The sequence below is a fragment of the Tilletiaria anomala genome, assembly GCF_000711695.1.
Source record: "Tilletiaria anomala UBC 951 chromosome Unknown K437scaffold_19, whole genome shotgun sequence".
Lineage (NCBI taxonomy): Eukaryota > Fungi > Basidiomycota > Exobasidiomycetes > Georgefischeriales > Tilletiariaceae > Tilletiaria > Tilletiaria anomala.
Window position 1 is genome coordinate 1 of NW_013547003.1, and position 20,995 is coordinate 20,995.

Here is a 20,995-nt window from a genome sequence, read left to right on the forward strand (position 1 = left end):
GGAAGAGAACCTGGACCGGATTCTGGAAGCTCGCAATGAGGCTGCCGACCACGTGCGCGGCCGCGGCGCCGCTCTGCTCGCACGCCTTGACCGCATGTTCTTCGAGGGCAGCATTTCGGTCAAGGAGAACGCGATGCGCGCCGATCTCTTCGCAGCACTAGCGCGGATCGACGAGCTGGCAATTGAGAAAATCCTCACGGCCTGCGCTGCGATCGTGGCATTGCCTGACGACGGCGAGCGACCGTACGCGTGTTGGGCACAGCGACTGCTGCGCGAGCAGCCCGCGGACGATCCAGTGCTGTTGAGGACTATCGCAACCGACGCGGAGTGGCAATCACTGGCCCTTCAGCTGCACTTTACACTGGACAAGTTCGCGACCAGCAACGTCATTTCTGCGCGCACCGCACCGCTGGACATGGAGCTGGAGGCGTACGATGCGCACGTCGGCCGCACCTGGACGACGCTCCGCGAACGCAAGCTGGCTTCGACGGACAGCAAGCTAGCACTCTCACGCCATGACAATGTCTTCCGTCTCAAGACGACGCCGTTCTCCAGCAACGCAGCCAGCCGCCGGTCGAACCGCCGCAGCTCCGCTGCGAGCAGCCCACTTCATAGCCGCCGCCCCAGCAAGGCCGACCTCACGGCTCACTCCACTCCTTCGTCCTAGATGGGCAAACCCTTAAGCAGATACAAAGGCTTATGAATGCTTCTGCTGGTGTTAAGATAAATGTCGGCGCCTTTGATATATACTTCAGATGTGTACTATTGCCACGGCTCCGCGGTTGCTCAATGGGATAAAACTCCTACCTGCAGAGATCAATTGTTGTGGATGAGGATGAAATTGAGAGAACAATCACATCGTAATCCAACAATTCACACAAAATCCACCTAGTAGTGGTATAGCCGGAAGGTCAGAGTTTCTCTGTAGCTGCTGACCACCATTCACTCATTGGCAGATTGCTGGCAGATCAAGGTCACACACATCCAATAGAAAGGTCCAGCTGGTCCCCGAAAGAGTGGCAGATCGCCAGTCATCTTCCAGCCATAATATCCAGACCATCGTTACTGCTTGAGTTAACCACTTAATCGCATAAACTGGACTGCCACTCCGCTGCAAATCAAATGAAATTGACCGTCGACGGACAAGACTTCAAGGTGTCCTTTGATTCAAACCAGTGTACTCATAGGTTGGAAAAATGTCTACACAACTCGATCATCATCCATAGCCTCTACCACCGAAGTAGATGCATTGATTGCTACAATCCATGTCCCCTTAGGACTGCTACGCAGATGAGTCGCATGGGTACTTCTACGCGAGCAACCAGATCAGATCCAAGCTAGCCCTCGCTACATCAGCTCGCTTGCCTGCAACTAACCAGATCCGTGCCTCTCGCAGGCCTCAGTTCTTTTTCTCTACTCCGCTTCCTTCAGCTTCTCTAAATAGCCGTGGTTGGTGTCATGGGTGGATACGGGCAACTGCAAAGGCTACATGTATCAGCCTCTGCTCGAAGAAACGGCGGCAAGTTCATACACACTCACAGGGCGATGCAAGCGTTTTGAGTGCGTCCCGCGATTCTCTCTCACACAACCCGAAGTCAGCAGGAGTCGAGGTTCAAGACGCCCAAGGTGCGAAACATAAGGGTTCAGCATCGAGGACAACCTGTTCTCCTGTTTTCAAGTCTCTCTTTCGATTCGACCGACCCCGGAGGAGATGCAGACAACTAGCGGTGCCATCGTGCTCACGACGCTCTCCAACGACACTACAGCGCCAGCGCTATACAATACTTCGCTTCCCTCTGGAGCAATGTCAGCAATCACTTTCCGACTAGGCGACTAGTCAAGAATGCACATTCAATGGCGGGCTATATCGACTGAGCATCACCTCCGAGGATGCTGCGAACAAGACCTGGATATCTCAAGAATTGCCGGACTACTCGCATGCAAGTCCCTTCTTCTACATCTGGCTGTCTCAACAGATGACTGGAACTGATGCCCGCACAGAAGTCACGTTCACATGCTCAAAGGTAATCAATCTTCAAAGGCATGTGCAATACATGTGCTACCCATTCTATCTGAACCCCTATGGCAACCACTCCGGATACGATCCATTTACAAAGCGGAGCCCCGATCTGCCTTTTCAGGAAGCAAAGGAACGGAGGGAAACATCATCAGAGCGGTGCTCGGCTCTTTAGTGGGCGCTTTTGTTCATCAGAGCATTTGTCTGTTGGTGTGGATTCCGGCAACGACTGAAAAGTCGGCCTAGAAGAGGCACAGCTGTTGAACGCAGAAGCGCACGCGGAGGCTCTGACCTGCAGCCTCTTGCGCTCGATCTCTTTCAGGAATGTAAAGGCTACAATGCAGGCAGCACGAAGGACGTCAACGTTGCAAAAAGTCATTTTTTTGCCAATTGCCAAGTTCAACTCGCACCAAAAGAATTCACTTCGGAGGCAAGGCTCTCTTCACATGTACGCGCTGTAGCATTGCAAGACGATTCAATCGCTTTCCAGGACACACTTTTTCTGACAAGATGGCAACAGCGTTCGCAAACTTCGCTCCACGGCACGTGCATCGTGCACAACGGATCCAAGCGAACCACCGCCTTTGTATGCTGAGGCAAAGCTGTTTGCGAATTCGAAGGGAAAGGGACATTGATGATGTCTACATTGCACACTTGCAATGAATGTTGCACCCAACTCTTGGCAGAAATCACTGTCTGTACGGCAACCAGAAGTGGTCCAAAGCATCCCCTTGAAGTTGGTGAATCTGCATGTGTGTGTGTTCGGTTGCCAGACCATCCTCAGCATGCTTTGTCTCAGACCCAGCGCATGTATGCTCGGTGCCCAGAAAGTCGATGGGGTCTTGCGAGGCCGATTCGATAAAGTCCAGCGTCCGCACGGCTTGCTCAGACCAAACATTCGTGAGTTCCCAGCTGTCCTCTCTGCTCAGCTGTGCCCCATTGCGGCAATGAGCTGAGCCTTCAACTTCGCTCTCGAACATCACTGCGGATAATTCCTTTTCCAGATCTTCTTGTCTGGCCATTTCTTCCGCTTTCCTCAAAGGTGAATCGAATTCAGCCACACAAGAACCACCCTCCTCGCTGAGCAAGTTCTCGAAATCGAGCAGCAACTGGAAACGCTTTGTCGGTGAGCTTCTGCTGATATCCATCCTTCTGCGCTTCTTTTTGATGAGTGTCGCAGAAGGCTGCGCAACTTTCGTGGCGATCGCAGAACGTTCGATGTCCAATGGCTTCTCCATCTCTGCTTTTCTTCTGGAGGCCCGAGCCCCCTCGCTGCGCCACGCGTTGGTAGGATCATACGGTGGGCCTGTGGCAAAGTAGCCGCTGTGATACCGTAAGCTAGGCTGATCCTCTTGATGATGATGTGCTCTTTTCAGCGGTGGGCCTTTGGCATCTGCGTGTTGTGTCGCTGCTTTGTGCGCGATTTCAGGCTTGTTATTAAGCTGACTCTGTGACCCTACTGTGTGCATTTCCAGGGATGGAGGTTTGACTCCCAGAGCCAATGGGTCTACAGAACTACTGGCCGACGCCTGCGGTGTGATCACTGCAGATGACAGTCGAAAGAGGGGAGGAGCACAAGCATGCTCCTCTCTAGCATCCTTGTTCTGACGCCTGCGCTTTTGCACAGAGTAAGCTGAATGCCCCTCATCGGAATCATCCTGTTCTTCATCATCAGCTTGTACGTGAGGTCGCTGTTTTGCCGCAGTCGAGTCGATCTGTTGGCCTTGGAAATAACGTGATTGAACTGCAGATGAACATCTCGCATCTACCGAGCCACTCTCTCTATTTTCAACCGTGAAATTCGTGGGTTGCGGTCTTCCAGCCGGGTCTCCAATACCAGCATTGGCCGCATACTCTGCGTCTTCAAAGAATCGAGCTTCATTGAAAGCAATGTCTGCCAAAGATTTGCGCTTGCGCGGTCGATCGCTCGTTGTTGTTTTTGGCGTTGTCACACCGCAGTTGAAAACGCCGATCTTGGCCACTGGAAGCTGCACTCAGACGACCGAATCAGTTAAGAAGGAGCCCGATCATTGTAGACATGCTCACAGTCAAGCGCCTGCTGGCTATCACGTTTTTGTACTTCTCTTGAGCAGAGCGTGGCAGGCTACCAAGCTTGCGCTTCGCAGCTTTGGGTTTAGCATTCGAACCGTTGTCATTCTCGCTTGCCCACGCAGGGCTATTCTGGCGTTTCTTTTCCCTTTGCTGCTGCAGGCGAGCTCTTCTCTTCTTGTCTTCCCGGATTCGTTGAGCGGTCGTCTTGCTCTCGTCCTGCAAAATGTTGGCCCTCTCGCTACGCCTGGCTCTTCGCTCTTCCAGGCCTAGAAGACAAACGGGTTTATTCACAGAGCTAGAGCTATTTTCCACTTGGTCTCACTCACGCTTGCGATGCTCTTCTGTATGCCTATCCACATTTTTGATGGCATTCTGTGCCGCCGAATTCGGTACATCGAAAGCTTGGTCTATGGGCGCGGTGAAATGCATTTGATAGTGGACATAGTCCTGTGTTCGATCGTGAAGGCCTGGAACCTTAGCTAGGTTCGAGCTCGTCAGTCTACATGTAGCAGAATCCGCATTCGAGGTCACTGGCTCAGCGTCAAACGGCATCTGGATGGGAAAAGATGAGGCAAACCCAGAGTGTATGCGCTCGCTTCACTTTGCGGTGGAACGTAGGGGTGAGGCCTGATGTTAGGAAAGGACACAAAGCCGAGCTTGCATCACGGGTCACATTTGAGGTGCTGGAATGGTGAGATAAGATATCATGAAAGGATCTGAGGTCAGAAATGCTGGCGCTGACTTTCGCGGAACAGAAACGAGATAGAGGCAAACCGTCATGCATTCTTTTATCTAAGCCTAAGGAAGAGAGAAGAAAATCAGCCACACTTTCCCGTGGCTGCACCCTTTAACGATGAGAGATCACCACGTCAAGCTCGCCAACCCATGTACCCTCTTCGTTCCAGTACGACAACGCCTCGAATAAGCGGCATACATTTGTAAGGCAGAGAGCAAGGCCTCCCTGAATTAGCGAATAAGGCAGCCTAGCGCATGCGTCGCTGGGTGACATTCTTGCTAGCGAAACAACGCAATCTATTTTGCTTTGCTACATACCCCATCTACATGGTCTCATTGCGGCGCTAGATTGAGGAGCTGACTGTACGTCTCGTTGCTCATTCTCAAGCGTAATTGTCCTGCATAAGTGAGGAGCGCACGAGCTTTGTGTCGCAAATCCGTCATGGTTCGCTGCTTGCTGCTATCGCCAAACATGGAGCTGCGCAGGCCAGTGTGCAGCTTGGAAATGATGTTCATCGTCACAAGCAGAATGTCTGAAAGGTTCGCGGCGATTGCCGGATCAATGTCCTTGAATTCTTCTGCCTTGCGAGTAATGGTAACGACGTCGCCTCTTAATGGAATAAGCTCGAGAGTCTCGATTGCCTGCACGCAAAATGGTCAGCGGTGAAGAAACAGAGCATCACAACATCAGCACAACCTACCTGGAGAGCATGCTCAAGGTCGCCGGCGCTGTAAGCAGCGATACATCGCTTGAGCTCAAGCAGCATCTTGCAGGTGTCACGATTCTTGGTAGAGACCTTTCGGACAATGCGATTCTGCTTTTCATAGCTTGCCAGAATCTCATGCGCCATGCTAGTAATGTCCTCTGCTGCAGCAAAGCTGGCATTCGGTCGGAGGGATGTTCGCTGACTGTCCAAAGGAGCATACGAGTCGGCAATGCGAGCGGATGAAGGATCCATGAGTTTGTTGCCCAGCTCCTTGTTGAGCACAGAAATGACAGTGTCGTATTCTTCGGCAAGATTGTAGAGCAAAATGGCATCTCTCGTTCGGTGCTGGGCCTCAGAAGCAGCAGCAGCTGTTCGCACAATTGAGTTGAGATATGCTTGACTGTCTGCAAACTTGATCAAGCGTGCACTCTGCTCGATCAAGCCTGCTGTCTTGGTTCCGTCTTTCCGGACATCGCCGAGAAGCTCGAAGTACTGTCGACTCTCGAGGACGAGACTGCGAATCAGGTCGTGACACTTGGCCACTTGCTCTTGACCTACTGGAGCTGGTGCATCCGCGCTGAGGCACACCAGATACAGATACTGCAATGCTTCTCTTGCGTCGAACTCCACGAATGGTCTGACATATCGTTGGATTAGCTTTGCAAAATCGAGATATGCGATAGGCTCGTGCGTCTCTTGCTCGTCCATTGTCACTATAGACAGAGACGTCAATAATCGGTATACTTGTGACGACTTTGGCTCGTGCACTTACAGTAATCCATATGGGATGCTTTGGCATTCGATGGTACCCTCAGCAGACCATAGTAGGCTGCAGTGATTGCAAATTGCACCGCATCTGATTGACATGCCGGGCGTGAGTAGAGGAAAGCAATGGACTTAGAAAAGCACATCATCGTCAGTGCTCTGTCCACGCCACAGCTTATACGAAAGACTATCTCACTCTCTCCAGCTGACCAACGAGGATGAGGATCTGAAAGTAGTGATACGGTCGATTGCCCTTCGGATCAAAGTGAGCCTCGCCAAAGTTGAGGACCGTGGCGGCAACATCTTGAAGTGTGTAAGAATCTCTGCCGTTGATGCCAGTGTCATCGATTGCATCGCTTGCACTGGAAAGATGCTCTCGGACAAGGCTGAGCTGAAGCCAGAGCCAATTCTCCGAATTCCGGACAAGCGAGACGGGGAAGCGCTTGCGTGGATCGATGCGTCCGATGAGCTTGTAGAGAGCTAGCTTGTAAGGGTCGACAGAGTCTGGAGAAATGCCGCGGAAACGCAAGTTGTACTCGGCAAAGAAGCGATCCCGGAGCATCTTGGGTAGTATTCGATCAGGGCTATCAATCCAGCTCTTAAAGTTGCCGAGGAAGGAGTGATCCAGCTTGCGCAGCATCGGCTCGTACTGCACAGCCGCTTGCACCGCTTCAATTTCCTGCCCGATGCGGAGAAGGAAGTAGATATGTGCCCAGATTGGAACCTTGCCCTTTGAGGTAACGATAGTCTCCAGATCCGGCGACCACTGTCCCTCCTTGCTTTGCAAATGTACCCGACAGTATGCGGCAACTGTACTCTGCACGGACGGGATACCGCCGAGTTGTGCTTTGACCGGATTTCTCGCAATGGCGTCCTCCATATGGGCGGCGAATCTGAAGCGAGAGAAGCGCGTCAGACGCCACATGGCAAAGCAACACAACTGGCTTTCGCCCACTCACTGCTCTTCGAGATATGACTTTGCACCGCAAATCAAGCGCCGGCGCAAATTCATGCCATCAATGCTCCCAAAGTACTTTTCGGGATCCAGGTAAGCGCCCGCGTACTGCCGTTCCCTTATGGCAGTTCTTGTGAATTCGCCGCCTTGCACGTCACGCTCGCACACCATGTGTGTGACTGTCCGCCAGCACTGCTCGAGTGCAACGCTCTTGCTGGCCACGCCAGGCTCAGCGCTAGACATTCCCTGCACTGCCTCGAGGTAGGCATGCGCGAGCGGGAAAGGGGTTCCGCTCAGGCGGGCTTCATTCAGCTTCTTCACGACAATGTCGTAGCGCATCATTTTGCTGTGCATCTGCAGACTCCTAGATCCGCCGCCATTCGATGCACCAGCTATCACACCTGTGACAAAGCTGGTTGCTCCGCTAACGCTTGTCTCCCCGGGAGCAACTGCCGCACCACGACTGGCTCCGAAAGCCGAAGCAGATATCGATGCCCCAGGTTGGAAGGAACCAAATTCCTCCATGATCTTTCGTTTTTGCTTTTCCCAGTTTCGATGTAGCGTGCGGTCAACATTTCGATAGAAATCACGGATGGTCTGGGCACGATGCAAGTCAGCTATAAAACCCTCAACCTCGGTAAAGAAGAACTCGACAACCTACTTCTCGGCGCCCTTCTTCGATCGCACTGAGAATGACTTGCTCGTGTTCATGTTTGAGATAGCCCTTCAAAGAGAGGGATGCTGACTTTCAGCTGACTCCGAAGCGCCGTGTCAGAACATCAGCAGCTCACCTCCACGTCAGTGTCGTGAATGGGTCGCAGAGGCTCAAACGCATGAGCAATGTTCGTCGTGTGGATTGCGTCAGCTAGCCCTGCAGCATTGATACCTCCATTAGCTAAAAGGTAGTGACTGCAAGGAAGTAGACGAATCAGCAACGCCTTTGGCCTGCCCACGCAGCAGCAATGTCCGACTCACGCCCGTGCCTCCTCGCCTCCGGGGTATACGCCGCCGGCATTGACAGCAGCTCTCCCGACGAGCTTCCGACTCTGATTTTCAATTTGATCCAGGCCAAGCTGAATGGCCGGTAGGTCCGACCGCGAGAGATGGTTGGTCAGCTTCCGGGATTGTTGCAGCAGGTCAGACAGCGAGGGCTGCTGCGAAGCGGATGCGCTGGTCATCGTCGCGTCCATTTTGAGGTCGTCCGCCTAAAATCACCCAGGTTAATGCCTTCAATGGCAAGGGAAGAAAGCTTTGAGCTCTGCGGTCACTCAATCCGAGCCGTCTCTGCTTCGGGAAACTGCTCCCTATGCTTTTGAGGATTAGCCGCTCGTGGTACGCAGATAACACGAAGACCATTTGGGTCAAGTTGAGCAACGTTCAAAACTCTAGTCGGGAGAGCAAAGGACCGAAGAAGCGTGGGTTGTCATGTAGCAAGTGAGGCTTGTGTTAGCGGTTCTTCTTCGTCCTAGGGCGGAACCATAGGCAACCCTAACCTTCAAACTAATCGCTTTCCGACCTTGTTCCAACAACTCGCGCTTGCGTGGCCGCGACACCGCGTGCTGCATTCACTTCCTCGATCACATCTCGAGTGCGTGCTTAACTTGACATCCCAGCTCTCATTACTCGTCTCATACAATTCCAGCTCCATCTGACTTCCGTGAATTGCACTGAATCATACTTCCGTACGACTGGGAAAGTACAGTGCCTGAAACTTGGCGACCAAGTGACCAAGCTGAATAAAATGACGTCCGTCCTAGCGACGCCGTCCAAGTCGGGCTTCGACTTCAGCAACCACACCCGAAACGCCCACCTAGCGCAGTCCAAGAACCTCAACCTGCCAAAGGCAACGTCAACGGGCACTACGATCGTCGGCCTTATCTACAAGGATGGTGTCGTTTTAGGAGCAGACACACGTGCAACAGAGGGGCCAATCGTGGCGGACAAGAATTGCGAGAAGGTGAATGACCAGCCTGTGGCTGACAGCGTCGTTTTTCGATGCCCTCGCCTCGCTGACTCCAATTCCTGTTATGCCTATTAAACAGATCCACTACATCAGTGAAAATATTCGCTGCTGCGGTGCAGGGACGGCCGCAGATACAGAGTTCATCACCAACCTGATCTCCTCGAACATTCAGTTGCACGAGCTCTCCACAGGCCGACAGCCGCGCGTTGTCACAGCCATGACGATGCTCAAGCAGCGTCTGTTCCAATACCAAGGCCACGTTGGTGCAGCGCTTGTGCTGGGAGGATACGACGCCACTGGTCCCCAACTCTTCACTGTCGCGCCGCATGGAAGCACAGATAAGCTTCCATACGTGACCATGGGCTCCGGTAGTCTCGCTGCCATGGCTGTTTTTGAAAGCGGCTGGCAGAAAGACATGGATCGCGAGTCGGCCATCGCGCTGGTCTGCGCTGCAATTGAATCGGGTATCTTCAATGACTTGGGTTCTGGCTCTAACGTCGACGTATGCGTCATCACCAAGGAAAAGACCGACAATCTGCGCAACTATGTCAAGCCAAACGAGCGAGGCGTGAAGGAGCAAAAGTATGGCTTCAAACGCGGCACGACTGCCTGGACGAAGGAGAAGATTTGGGATTTGGTTGTCAAAGATGGTCAGTGTTAATTTGGACGCCTCATATTTGCGCTGCCTACTGACCTATTTCGAAAAAACGCAGACATTCTCGATGTGGGCTCCGTGCCGCCATCAGAAGAGAGAATGGACACCTCATGAATCTGCATCCCGCATGTGGCTGTATATTAGCAGATTAAAGCGAAGCATGAAGCAAGGTAGATACAGGGAAACAGTCCTTCTGTCGGCTGCGCATGCTGCATGGCAGCTAAAACCATTTCCTAGACTTGAATCCAAGCAGCTCAAGCAGCGTCTTGGCCAGCCCGCCGACGGCTTGTTTCGGCGCGGAGACGACCGGTTTCCCGACAATGTCGACGCGCCATGCCTCTTTCCCGTCGACCATCACTGTCGCACGCACAATTGGTTGCAAATGATCGCGCGTGTCGACTTCAAACTCGGTCCACTTGACATTCCCATCTGGAATGTATTTGAGCAACTTCTCTTGGCCTGTCGCGCCTCTGCCATTCTCTTGTCCAAGAGTCCGTATGGGCAAGTCTGCGTAACCCATCAAGCCAGGTCAGCAGCTGTAGAAAAGTGTTTGTGGGATGAACCGCACTCACAGAACATATTCAACGGAGATGTGCTGAACTCGGTCACAGGCCACAAAGTGTAGCTTTCGTTCTCCTCCTCTTCCGATTTTCGCTTAGCGAGGGCTGTCGCTGCAAACTCATGTCGATCACCGGAAAGCACGATAACGTTCGGTACGTAGTGCATCACCTCGAGAAGCTCATCACGCTCAGTGAGATAAGCAGCCCAGCTATCCTTCGATCCGTCAACGTCCAGCTTGCCTCCCCAGAGACTCGTGAATGGTACAGAGCTGACAATGAACTTGAACGTGGTGGAGGAGCTGTTCACCGCCGAAAGCCACTGGAACAGCGCAACCTTTTGCTTGTCACCCAGAACCTGTTTGCCTGCATTGTCCTCGTGCTCCATTGAGGTGCGGTGCTTTCGCACATCCATGACAAAAAAGGCTGTATCGCCGTAGCGGAAGGTGTACCAGTGTTCTCTTGTCCCCTCTTGCAGCGTGTTGTCCGGGTTGGCGCCGCCAATGTACTCTTGCCAAGACTGCGTCGCAACAGGAATGGCAGCTTGGATGTCCTCATCATCACTCCCTCCTGACCAATTGTTCTTCGCCTCATGATCGTCATAGATGCCAATGACCGGAATCTTCTCGTACACGCGGCGGAAGCTCTGGCTGGCAAAAAGATTGCGATATAGATTGCGGTATTTGCTGATATTTGCGCCTCCCCAAACTGGAACGTCTGCGTAGATGGTGTCTCCCAGGCTCATGAAGAAGCGAAGCGCAGGGTGACCGAGCCGACGACGTGATTCGATCGCACGGTCTGCTAGCATGTCGAACCCTTGGATGCGATTGCGCACAGCTGGGTTGGATGTCCCCGCACGGCCGTAGCCGAAGAGATGGAACAGCCAGTGCCACAGGATGAATTGTGAGGGATTCCATGGGAAATCTGGCTTGACGCAAGACGAAGTCGCAAAAGTGAAGCTGTCGTGGAATCAAAGTGAATAATACATTTCAACCTGACCAAGCATCCTGCGACTCACTGATTTGGATCGTCGAGCGGGTTCTGATCCTCATCCTCGCGCCACGCTGTCGGCCCGACTACCGTTTTGGCGGTTCCTGCGCGAGCCCTCGAAAGCATAGGATCTGGGAATGTGACAAACCTCTGCACACGCTCTTCACGAGGCCTTGTGTGATTGTGCGCAAAGACAACGCTCCACTCATACTCTGTAGCGGGCCAGAGGTCCGAGAGCTGTGCAGTAGCCGTCCAATCAGAATCTGGCGTGAGGCGCAAAAGCGGCCCACGCTCCCAGCGGTGCGCTTCTTTGACCGCCACTTTTGACGGAGACGACGAAGAGATTGAGTTTGACAGAGCTTCTCGATAGATAACGCGCATGGGCTCTGGATTGGAAAGAATGACTGGGTCGGATTCAGTGTACACCGGCAGGCCGTCGATGGACGTAATTGGGGCGGATTCGTTGGAAGAGTATGCACTCTCTCCGAAAGGGAAAGGGTAGCGGATATGCAGTTTCGCAAATGTAGGTCCAATCGCACCGGTCCGGAAAAAGTGCAGGTGATGCTCCCAGTGCGAGGGAAATGCAATGGGCGAGAGAACAGAATCCGCGAACCAGGCGAACGCCAGTGTGTTGAGCAAGAGGACCAGCTTGTTCAACGTGGATGAAGACGATAAGGAGCCAAACAGGAGTGCAAAAAGCGCATCAAATATGCCGATACGCCTCTTTCGTTTGACAAGCACCCCCCGGCGACCACAGTTTCCAGGTGCCTGGGCTGCTGCCGCTTTAGCGTCCCTGCTCTGCGCTGTTCCCTTTTGGGAGGGTGTGCTTACGGCTGGATTTTCTGGGTTGCTGTTAGCAGTGACGCTTTCCACAGCTCTCTCATTCTGCTCCACAGGCTCATGACTTCTTGCGCGGTTGAGCAGATACGCGCCCAAATATAGCAAGTATGCAATGGGAATCGGCTTGACAACGATGCTGGTGGGTATCTGCAGAAACACTGATTAGGTCACAGTCTGCCTTTGGGACCCACAACTGGCGCTGGGCTCGACTCACCCATCTCAAAAAGACATAAACCATCAAGCGCAGCAACGAGCTCGATAAAGTTTGAATAGACATGAGCCATGTCGCTCTCCGACCGCTGCACGAGGCATGCCCATCCTGCTCATCCTGAAGGCTGGCTATGGGGTGCCTGCTTTCAGCATCGGGCATGAGACCCGCCATGCCATGCGTCATATTGGCAGACTACTACGAGAGGCTACCCTATGTGCACCCGTCGTCACTGTATTATGTGCTTCAGATGCGAAGATGTTACTGCCATACACTTGGCTTTTTACAGAGGGCTGTGGACCCACATCATTGCAGGAAGAAGTTGATGTCATGCAGGTTGCTGATTTCTTTCTTTTGTCCACAGACCAGGACGCGGCGTCGTGACGTCGATCACAAACAAAGACGTGTCGCGGGCAGGTCGCAGACTCACCCATCGGCTCAATTCGCCTAGCTTTTGCTGAGAGAGTTGCGGATCAAAGCAAAAATGTGCAAGAAAGATAAGACAACCCATTCACTAGGTTGCAGACCTTCCTTGCCTTCATCCGTTCTCGACAAGCGAGACGTGTGATGCATTGAAGGGGGCGCAAAAATTGCTGATGGACCATGCCCTGAGATGTCATGAGCAATCGCCTTGATTAGCATTCGTCTCCACCGCTCCACCTTGGTCCGAGCTGTGAAAGGTGGTGATCACGATGCCATGCATTATGCAATGGCTATGCACATGTCAGTGCGACCTGCAGCTTACGCGTTCGCTCGGCCATTCAGGGTTTCGACCATGACTTTTGCCACTGATTCATGTTCATCGAAGGGCTGCTCGCCCCCGCCGGCCGAGAAAGCGCCCAAGATGCCATCGTACAAGTCTTGGACCCTGGCACGTCTCCAGGTGAGTCATTGGCGATCGTGTGCGCTAATTCATTGCTCATATCGAAATAACTTAATTGGTGGCTCTTACCGGGCAGGAGGAAGCCGGAAAGTACTCCTTTCGGCCATCAAGCAGCAACAAAGAGCTCGTAGCGCGTCTCGAAAGAGTTTGGCAAGCCGTCCATGGATTGCCGAAGGAGATGCGGCCACCCTCGGCAGAATGCCCCTCTGGCACCTCCATTCGCTCACGTGCCACAAGGAGCAAGAAAGCGTATGCTCTAGATGAGGAGTTCAGCGTCATCTGGATCGGCTCCTCTGAAGATAGCAGCTCTTCAGTTGAGGTCGCCACGGCCATATGTGTGGGTCCACAGGCAACTGAGCGAGGGGTTCTGAATGAAGACACGACGGGCAGCGATGTGCCTCTCACCTCTACACCACTGCGCAAAGGTCGGCCGCGCAAGTTGGTTTCTCCTGCCATAGCAGGCGACAGCGTCCAATCTGCTACTTCTGGATCGACAGAAGGAAAGAGCGCCGACAAGAGAAAGCCTCGGCGTCAATGCAATGATGCGAAGACTACAGTAGCAACCGCAAATACGACTAAAGTGACCAAAGAAAAGACAAGGGCAAAGGAGCATACGAGGGGGAAGGGGAGAGGGAAGGTCGCTGTGGAAGGCGATGCCGGTGACCCGGAGGATGACGATGACTTCATCTCATCTCCTTCATCTGCAGATGAAGCGGAACAAGCGGAAGAGTCTGCCGCAGCGATCGCGGCCCTATCCGCTACTCCTTCCTCCCTTTTCGGCTGCGGCACATTGAAGTCCTTACACCTAAAGCAAGCGGTGCAGGATGACGCACAGCTCTGGCGACGAATCCTGTTGATGGAGCCGATACCACTTGATGAATTCGTCAGCATCGCGAATCGACCAGCCAGCCGAGGCGGCGCTGGCCTAGGCATCAAAACGGTCAAGCACCGCTTGGAGCTCAGGAATTGGCTCGAGATGCAGGGCATCTGTACTTTCGCTGACGAGCTCACAGGAAATCGACGGACACACTGAAACGTTCCTCTGTACCGAAAATGTTGAACCATTATTCTGCAGCCCCCTTGCCCGTCTCCCCGATATCTTCCCACCACACCTCTGTACACTCTTCAATGAATCTCTTCATGAGCAACTTGCAATCCTGCATGTCCAGTTTGACGACCTCGACGTCGTGCTGCTTTAGGATGCCTTCGCCACCGAGGAACGTGTCGTTCTCCCCAATCACGACGCGTGGGATGCTGTACAGGATGCATGCGCCGGTGCACATCGTACATGTTGAGAGCGTCGTGTAGAGCGTGCTTTTGCGGTACACGCGGGCTGGCAAACTGTCGATGTTCTACAGCCCAATCGTACCCGGGCTTGAGTGAGGTTGGAAGAGGCTGCTACTGTTGCCGCTTTTAGTCACCTCGAGCAAGTCGATCTCGCCATGTTTTGTAGCGCTACCCAGCTGTACCCTCCTTCTCCACCCGACTCTCAGCATTTTCCCCGTCTTGTTATCGACGAGGCATGTGCCGATGGGGATTCCTTTCCCTTCGTCTTCAAACCCCGTGCGCGCCAACTCCAAGGCGTGCGCTATGTTCGAACGGTCGGAGAATAGCGGTGATAAGGTTGGAGGCTTTTTATACGGCTCTCCAGTGGAACCAGCGCTTATGGATTATAGCAACACGTTTGCAGGAGGCTGATGCGCTTATAGAGTGCAGCAGCTGGGAAGGTAACGGTGCCAATCCGGCCTCGTGGAGTGTTTACAGTGATTCCGCATGACGGACTTTCCGAAGATGAGGTGGGCTTTCTAGCAGGTTTCTGTGATCTTTTCGAAGATAGAGTCGGCTCAGCATAATCTGATCGAATTAGAAGAACAACCCATAACGATGGGGTAAAGGGGAACTGGAGAGTTGCAATCAGGTCTGTATATAATCCGAGGGGGTCGTCCGAGTCGGCGCTGAAACCTGTCGACCGTCGATCAACTTCTGTCACAAGATATAAATGTCAGACGACACGCGACTTCCGACCACTGCAGCATCAACATGCAGCACTAGATGCATTTCACGGCTATGAAAAAGATGGGGCTCGCGTCCTGGATCTTCTTGAAGATATATCGAGTAGTTTATGGACGGAAGATGATTGGGATGGAGGAGTTCATCGCTTCCGCGGTCTGGCGGAAGGCAACCCCCCTATGCCGACTGTGAAGGTGAGAGGCGTGGGCTTTCCAGGAATGTGCCCTAGTGCCCAAGGCGCTCTCCCCCAGAGAGCCCTACTCTCTGATGGGCGCGTTGTTCCTGGCTGCGTATCTCGGCCAACCCGCCACCTCCGAAATCCATGCACCATATCTATGGCACAGTGCCACTGTCGGTCCACCTTGATGTCACCTTTCCCCCCAGACGCGCTGTTGGGCTGGAACCGGCGGAAGGTTCCCCGTCTGTTTCGTCGCCTCTTTTCTGGCTTTTCGATGGGTCACCATCATCATCATTCTGCTCTGTTCTCCTCCTTCGCCGTCGCCTGTCTCCCTACGGCTCCCCCGGGTCTTTTCGCGTAATCACGATGGGAGCCTTGCAAGTCCTTGCAAACCCCTCATGACAGGCGGGCATGTGGAAGGTGGTAGGTGGCAAGTGACTTGCGCGGCTTCGCTTAACTTACTCACACAGCTCACTGCCTGTTCATATCTCTCAAAGCCGCCCGCATCCTCGGGGTTCGAGCTGGTCGCATGGATGGAGGATTGGGATCCGTATATTATATACATAAAATGGACGGAATTCAAATCCAACGTCATTAACATGGCCCTCGTCTTGCTGTAACGGTAAAAGGGGAAGATCGTGTGCTGCGTCACCATCTCCACGGCGTTTCCGCACCTGGTGCTTTGGCAATTTTGCATCTTTTCCCTCGTCTCTGGCCTTCTTGCCCTACTTTATGTCACACTCCCAGCCTCCATGGACCAGGCTGGCGGCAGCTCGGCGTTGGAGAAGAAGTCCTTGCACGAGCTCGAGAAGGAGAAGGATCTCGGCACGTTCGGCGCCACCAACAACGCCTACCACCTGGAAAGCTAGAGCCAGTAGCGCCAAGTCTTCCACGTATTTGATCTCGGCGCTAACGTCCCACGCAGGAAGGGGATCTTCCGCAAACTCTGCGCGCTCATGGCCAAGCTCGATGTGCACGGCGTCGAAGCGCGGAACATTTAACGTGTCCCCGAAGACGGACGGAAACATGCGCGCCTGTTACACTCCCTCACGCTTTGAGGCACAGTGAACACCATCATCTCCACACACTCACTCGGAATGCTTGGCATCTCCCTCTTCGAGCTTGCGCTTCGGGAGAGCGTACTTGCCATCATCGTCTTCAACTTCCTCTTCACTCTCTGCGTTGCATACTTTTTCACCTTTGGCGCACGCATCGGCCTGAGACAGATGATGTTATCACGCTTCAGCTTTGGTTATTACGTCCTGTGGATCCCCGCTGTGCTCAATGTGATCGCTACGATCGGTTAGTTGACGGTCAGGTCAACGAGATTGTTGGCAGCTCCTGCCTTGCTGCTGCCAATGCCGATTCGGGACATAACCTACCCGTCGCTGCAGGTATCGTCATCGTCGCTATCTTCACGTTCACACCCGCCTTTGCAGGCTACAAGTGTGTCCACCTGTATGAGCGCTGGTTAACGATCATTCCCGCCGTCATCTTTGTCATTCTTCTCGGTCAGATCGCAAAGTTCATGGTCTCCGCAGACTGATCGCCTTACGGATCCGTCACCGAGGGTAACGTCCTCTCGTTCGGTGGCTCAATTGTGGTAGATGGAATGGCACGGTGATATTCGTTGCCTGTCAGCGAGTGCGCATCCCTTTCTTTTTCTTGCTTCGTTGCTCAGGGCTTTGGAAGCAGCTGGTCGTTATACGCATCCATCCAACTACTGCGCCAACCTCTCGCACAAGCGCAGCGGCCTCGCCATCTTCCTTGCCACCGACGCCGGCGTGAACTTCCTGCTCATCTTGATTGAATCCCTTGACGCTGCTCTCATGGCAAGAGTGAAAACGTGTCCAGGTTTTGCAGCTATCCACGACGCACACGCTCTTGGCGGTGTCATCAACATTGTCCTTAGCCAAGGCCCCTCAAGTATGAAAGGCTTCGGAGGCCTCCTGACCATTTCCCTTGGCCTCGGCTTCATCGCGAACAACATCTTCTCGTTCTCGCTGACAGTGCAGCTCTTCGGAAAATATTTTCAAGCCATTCCGCGTTTCCTATGTACACGGATCAGCACGGCCGTGTACACCGTTCTCGCCATCGTCAGTGCCACGCACTTTGAAAATTGGCTCGACACGCTGCTCGTCCTTCTGGCGTACTGACCCGTCATCTACTGCGCTATCATAGTCGAGGAGCACCTCATCGTCTGCAAGGGCAGGTGGAGCAACTACGACTTTGATGTTATTAACGACCCCAGCAAGCTTCCGCTCGGCATCGAGGAGTTCCTGGCGCTTGCATGCGGAATACCCGATGCATTTTTCGGCATGGCGCAGACGTGGTACATTGGCGTCATCGGGTGCAAGGTCGGCGACCCGTCCTAAGTCGGCGATGTAGGCGTCGAGCTCGCCCTCGGCTGCTCGACCATAACCTACCCTAACTTCGGGACCATCAAGAACGGCATGGCTGGCCGCTCATGCACTTGCGGAGATGGAGTAATATGATTACCTGAGCTTGTGATCTTTCTCCCCCCCTCCCATTTTCCTATCTTTCAGGGCCACGAGAACGACAAAAGTGAAGAGCAGACGACGACGTCCCTGTGCTCCCTTCTCCCGTGGTACTCCAGTCTCGAAGAGTTTGAACCTGTGAGGTTGACCCTCCTGTAAAATTCTATCGAAAAATATACACCACATCGTGTCACCTTTAAAATAGGGTTGTATACGCTCTTTTTCTCTCTCTTGATCTTAGCGCACCTCTTCAACGATCTGTTGCTTCATTTTCTCTCGTGTATGTATGAATACATTCACACGCGGGGCGCGTTGGGTTCTTCCACCAGTCCGCCGGAATGCACTTGGATGCTCGTGGACGTGGCTCATTTTGCCACCTGTGTTGTATCAGCTGCGCACGTGGATGTTGCCGACCAGGGTTTGCTATCTAGCCCTTCCGCAGCCAATACCTCTAACGCGAACGTACCCGTTCAGCCGGCAGTGCCTCTCGCCATGGTGCCTGCTTCCGTAGTGGCGCCGCCCGGGGAAACGAGTCGCCCGCCCGTGGTAGATGATGACGAGACGGAGTCCGCGAACTCGGACGATGTGTCAGATGCAGAGCGGATCGCTGCTGTAGAGGATGGCGATGCGGGTGGCGACTCGTCTGGCAGCGATGATGGAGACTATGCGAAAGTGTGGGCTAAGTTCAAGCAGAGGTTTGATCATGCTGTTGCTGTGCGTTCCCACAGGACGTGTGTGCTTTAGTGCGTTCTCACAGCTGATTCTGAGTACTCTTTTTTGTCTCATAGGGCAAGGAAGAATGCTCGAAACTGCTCGAGAAAGCGGAGAAGAAGAAACAGAAGCTGCAAGAGGAGATTGAGTAGGTCTTCCTCGCGCAAACTTTGGGCATACATTCAGCTACTAAATGATTCATTTTTCACTCGATGACAGCTTCATACTGGACGCCATTGCTGAGCGCCGCTCGGCGCGGTACCACATCCTCGCAAAGCACTCAGGCGTAACGCCTGCAGAAGTAGCGAAGCAAGAGCAAGAGGCGGCCAGGAGGGCTCGAGCACGGCAAGGGTCGCCTCACAGGAGCGGCTCGCCTTATGGCGCTCGAATGACTAGTCCATCAGTATCAGCAGGTGTCACAAACGGAAACAACAGAAGCGGCAGGCCGCTCGAGAAGTCGCGGGAGCGGACTGCGTCGTCCCCCTCACCTGGCTCACCCTCTTACTCTCACCACTATGCGCATCAGCAACAACATTCTTACCAGCATCATCCCCCTCACCCCCACCACCGTCATCATCCTCACGACCCTAACCATCGTGACGCGCCATACTCGCAAGGAGGTCCGAGGGTAAGCAACGGCTCTCGCCCGCGTCGCTCGCGCTCGCCAGACGATCTAACCGCGCCGCTGCGACCGGACAAGGCGTATCTGCGCCATGACGTGGGCTTCCCTTCTCTTTCGAGGGTTGAGCACGGCGGCCCAGGCTCCGGTAAATATGCTGCTGCTACAAGGCGACATTCACCACCGCCGTATGGGTACGGGCACGAACCTGTCGCTGGCCAGAAGCGTGGGCGTGAGGGCAGTGCGGACAGCGGGCGCGAAACCGCGGTACCTTCGAAACGGCTGCATGTGGACGAATATTGATCTCGTTTCAACTCGACAGTCGACAGCTGGCGGTAGCGCGCTCTTTCTCGATCGAGATTGGAGCAATAATCAACCCTCCTGTTGTACAGTAGTATATAATGACGCGGTAACACAATGATTCCGGCGCCAAGCGCACGTCATTCCTCCTTCTCGTCAGCGGCAGCCCAGAAGAAGTAGTGGCACCGCTTGGAATGGAGCTCTTTCGACGCATCGTCCAAGGGCCTCGCCTACCATAAATATGTTGGATGGTCTTCCGATGCTAAGCTGCTCTCCGCCCAAGCCTCAACCGCACAAACCCATGCCGATCTTCGTGCCATCCACAGTTCGACGCATACGCTGTATGGACTGGAGCAAAACCCTACTTCCCCTTCTACTCTTCACATTGACACATATTGCCAGCCGGAGAACAAGTAACGTGAGGAGACAGGTCACACTCTGTAGGTAGGTGTCGCCGCCTTTTTGCCACATTCGCCATGCGTTCTCCCTCCCAAATCCTGTACGTACTGTAGGGTTCAGCAACGCAATGAAGTGCGTGGCAATCCCGCTCGGCGCTCCAGAGCGCAGCAGCTGAGGGCAGGCGCGCGGGGGTCGAGTCCGAGGAGCGCAAGGGATATCGTGCCTTTCCTGTGAAGCTGGCTTAGGGCCTTATGCAGGCAACTCTTCGACTCGCCGCACATGATCGTTCTGGGCTAATGAACAACGAGAAAAGCATAAGGCGTATGACAGCAGGTTGCTTGCCGTGTTTTTCCACTCGCTGGCGAGAGTGGCGCACAGAGGAGAGGCCTCACCAGGCCATCGCGAGGCGGAGGAGTAGAGGGCTGAGAAACTTGAGAAATGGGCCAAGAAAAGCCCTTGAGAGGGTGTGCGCTCAGAGACTGCTGCAGTGCTGGGGCGGGGGACACGTGTGTGTGTGTTTCCGCTGACCTGGGCCGGAGGCAGTTGCGCTGTGTTGCCCTTGCATTCTCATTGCACCCAACCCCTCACAAACAAATTTGCAAATGCTGTGCCCGCTCTTCTTCCTCTTGGCAAGCTTGAAACGATTCGCAATCCCCCGGACAGACGGACCTCTTTGGCTCTCCCCACTACAGCATGATTCTCTCTTGCAGTGGTGCTCTGCTGCTTGACTTCTGTTCCAACGGGACGAGTTGATAATGAACAGATGAAGTGTATATTTTTGGCTATCGCGCTACTCTCCCTTCTCTGTGGGGTTGCGTGTCCTCCCTCTCATTCCTCTCCTCTCGCCTCGTAGCGCGATCAAACACTGTGTGTGACAGGAGAGAGAGAAAAGGCGGGTTTTGGATTGATTGCCCTTTTGTGTGGACAGCTGCACTTTTTGTGTTGTGCGCGTG

The 20,995-nt window shown here is 53.7% G+C and overlaps 9 protein-coding genes across 9 annotated transcripts; 5 read left to right on the forward strand and 4 right to left on the reverse strand.

Annotated features, from left to right (window-relative positions):
* On the forward strand, positions 1-820 carry K437DRAFT_64853 (uncharacterized protein; the record flags this gene model as incomplete). Its single annotated transcript, XM_013389019.1, has 1 exon — positions 1-820. A coding segment is annotated over one exon (667 nt), but the record flags the coding sequence as incomplete, so codon positions are not given.
* A 1,089-nt stretch (positions 821-1,909) lies between these two features.
* Positions 1,910-2,542, forward strand: K437DRAFT_64928 (uncharacterized protein). The gene is made up of 2 exons (XM_013389020.1): positions 1,910-2,024; positions 2,340-2,542. Exons 1-2 carry the CDS (start codon positions 1,990-1,992, stop codon positions 2,476-2,478), a joined length of 174 nt encoding a protein of 57 aa, XP_013244474.1. The 5' UTR covers positions 1,910-1,989; the 3' UTR covers positions 2,479-2,542.
* A 1,183-nt stretch (positions 2,543-3,725) lies between these two features.
* Positions 3,726-4,836, reverse strand: K437DRAFT_64859 (uncharacterized protein). Its single transcript, XM_013389021.1, has 3 exons — positions 4,396-4,836; positions 4,064-4,335; positions 3,726-3,998 (listed from the first exon to the last, which is right to left on the reverse strand). The coding sequence occupies exons 1-3, from the start codon at positions 4,619-4,621 to the stop codon at positions 3,966-3,968; spliced, it is 531 nt and encodes a 176-aa protein (XP_013244475.1). The 5' UTR covers positions 4,622-4,836; the 3' UTR covers positions 3,726-3,965.
* Positions 4,837-4,897: 61 nt separating this feature from the next.
* On the reverse strand, positions 4,898-8,548 carry K437DRAFT_255054 (NIC-domain-containing protein). The gene is made up of 8 exons (XM_013389022.1): positions 8,207-8,548; positions 8,023-8,140; positions 7,893-7,955; positions 7,236-7,828; positions 6,473-7,169; positions 6,284-6,407; positions 5,506-6,224; positions 4,898-5,446 (listed from the first exon to the last, which is right to left on the reverse strand). The coding sequence occupies exons 1-8, from the start codon at positions 8,419-8,421 to the stop codon at positions 5,138-5,140; spliced, it is 2,838 nt and encodes a 945-aa protein (XP_013244476.1). The 5' UTR covers positions 8,422-8,548; the 3' UTR covers positions 4,898-5,137.
* A 347-nt stretch (positions 8,549-8,895) lies between these two features.
* K437DRAFT_273086 (putative 20S proteasome beta2 subunit) lies at positions 8,896-10,292 on the forward strand. Its single transcript, XM_013389023.1, has 3 exons — positions 8,896-9,188; positions 9,274-9,844; positions 9,908-10,292. The coding sequence occupies exons 1-3, from the start codon at positions 8,973-8,975 to the stop codon at positions 9,961-9,963; spliced, it is 843 nt and encodes a 280-aa protein (XP_013244477.1). The 5' UTR covers positions 8,896-8,972; the 3' UTR covers positions 9,964-10,292.
* On the reverse strand, positions 9,931-12,760 carry K437DRAFT_64978 (uncharacterized protein). Its single transcript, XM_013389024.1, has 4 exons — positions 12,451-12,760; positions 11,425-12,383; positions 10,422-11,365; positions 9,931-10,356 (listed from the first exon to the last, which is right to left on the reverse strand). Exons 1-4 carry the CDS (start codon positions 12,628-12,630, stop codon positions 10,070-10,072), a joined length of 2,370 nt encoding a protein of 789 aa, XP_013244478.1. The 5' UTR covers positions 12,631-12,760; the 3' UTR covers positions 9,931-10,069.
* A 182-nt stretch (positions 12,761-12,942) lies between these two features.
* K437DRAFT_255058 (uncharacterized protein) lies at positions 12,943-14,468 on the forward strand. Its single transcript, XM_013389025.1, has 2 exons — positions 12,943-13,327; positions 13,404-14,468. Exons 1-2 carry the CDS (start codon positions 13,154-13,156, stop codon positions 14,358-14,360), a joined length of 1,131 nt encoding a protein of 376 aa, XP_013244479.1. The 5' UTR covers positions 12,943-13,153; the 3' UTR covers positions 14,361-14,468.
* K437DRAFT_290249 (cytidine deaminase-like protein) lies at positions 13,910-15,178 on the reverse strand (the record flags this gene model as incomplete). The annotated part of the gene is made up of 3 exons (XM_013389026.1): positions 13,910-14,679; positions 14,749-14,958; positions 15,110-15,178. The coding sequence occupies 3 exons, from the start codon at positions 15,176-15,178 to the stop codon at positions 14,392-14,394; spliced, it is 567 nt and encodes a 188-aa protein (XP_013244480.1). The 3' UTR covers positions 13,910-14,391.
* A 1,434-nt stretch (positions 15,179-16,612) lies between these two features.
* K437DRAFT_261917 (uncharacterized protein) lies at positions 16,613-19,646 on the forward strand (the record flags this gene model as incomplete). The annotated part of the gene is made up of 8 exons (XM_013389027.1): positions 16,613-16,817; positions 16,910-17,039; positions 17,197-17,570; positions 17,697-17,872; positions 18,062-18,151; positions 18,431-18,727; positions 18,802-18,872; positions 18,944-19,646. The coding sequence occupies 8 exons, from the start codon at positions 16,613-16,615 to the stop codon at positions 19,644-19,646; spliced, it is 2,046 nt and encodes a 681-aa protein (XP_013244481.1).
* Positions 19,647-20,995: the final 1,349 nt, after the last annotated feature.

Excerpts from the sequence above, each read along its gene's own strand:
- K437DRAFT_255054 (XM_013389022.1), bottom strand. The coding sequence starts at position 8,421 with ATGGACGCGACGATGACCAGCGCATCCGCTTCGCAGCAGCCCTCGCTG. Across the intron at positions 7,170-7,235 it reads AAGTCATATCTCGAAGAGCA|ATTCGCCGCCCATATGGAGG; the intron begins GTGAGTGGGCGA and ends CTCTCGCTTCAG. Across the intron at positions 6,408-6,472 it reads TCGTTGGTCAGCTGGAGAGA|TCCATTGCTTTCCTCTACTC; the intron begins GTGAGATAGTCT and ends TGCTTTTCTAAG.
- K437DRAFT_64978 (XM_013389024.1), bottom strand. The coding sequence starts at position 12,630 with ATGACGCATGGCATGGCGGGTCTCATGCCCGATGCTGAAAGCAGGCAC. Across the intron at positions 11,366-11,424 it reads CCGCTCGACGATCCAAATCA|CTTCACTTTTGCGACTTCGT; the intron begins GTGAGTCGCAGG and ends ATTCCACGACAG. Across the intron at positions 10,357-10,421 it reads ATCTCCGTTGAATATGTTCT|ACTTGCCCATACGGACTCTT; the intron begins GTGAGTGCGGTT and ends TGGGTTACGCAG.
- K437DRAFT_64859 (XM_013389021.1), bottom strand. The coding sequence starts at position 4,621 with ATGCCGTTTGACGCTGAGCCAGTGACCTCGAATGCGGATTCTGCTACA. Across the intron at positions 4,336-4,395 it reads TACAGAAGAGCATCGCAAGC|GCCTGGAAGAGCGAAGAGCC; the intron begins GTGAGTGAGACC and ends TTTGTCTTCTAG. Across the intron at positions 3,999-4,063 it reads TAGCCAGCAGGCGCTTGACT|TGGCCAAGATCGGCGTTTTC; the intron begins GTGAGCATGTCT and ends TGCAGCTTCCAG.
- K437DRAFT_64928 (XM_013389020.1), top strand. The coding sequence starts at position 1,990 with ATGCCCGCACAGAAGTCACGTTCACATGCTCAAAG. Across the intron at positions 2,025-2,339 it reads TCACGTTCACATGCTCAAAG|GAATGTAAAGGCTACAATGC; the intron begins GTAATCAATCTT and ends GATCTCTTTCAG.
- K437DRAFT_255058 (XM_013389025.1), top strand. The coding sequence starts at position 13,154 with ATGGCTATGCACATGTCAGTGCGACCTGCAGCTTACGCGTTCGCTCGG. Across the intron at positions 13,328-13,403 it reads GGACCCTGGCACGTCTCCAG|GAGGAAGCCGGAAAGTACTC; the intron begins GTGAGTCATTGG and ends CTTACCGGGCAG.
- K437DRAFT_273086 (XM_013389023.1), top strand. The coding sequence starts at position 8,973 with ATGACGTCCGTCCTAGCGACGCCGTCCAAGTCGGGCTTCGACTTCAGC. Across the intron at positions 9,189-9,273 it reads CGGACAAGAATTGCGAGAAG|ATCCACTACATCAGTGAAAA; the intron begins GTGAATGACCAG and ends CCTATTAAACAG. Across the intron at positions 9,845-9,907 it reads GGATTTGGTTGTCAAAGATG|ACATTCTCGATGTGGGCTCC; the intron begins GTCAGTGTTAAT and ends GAAAAAACGCAG.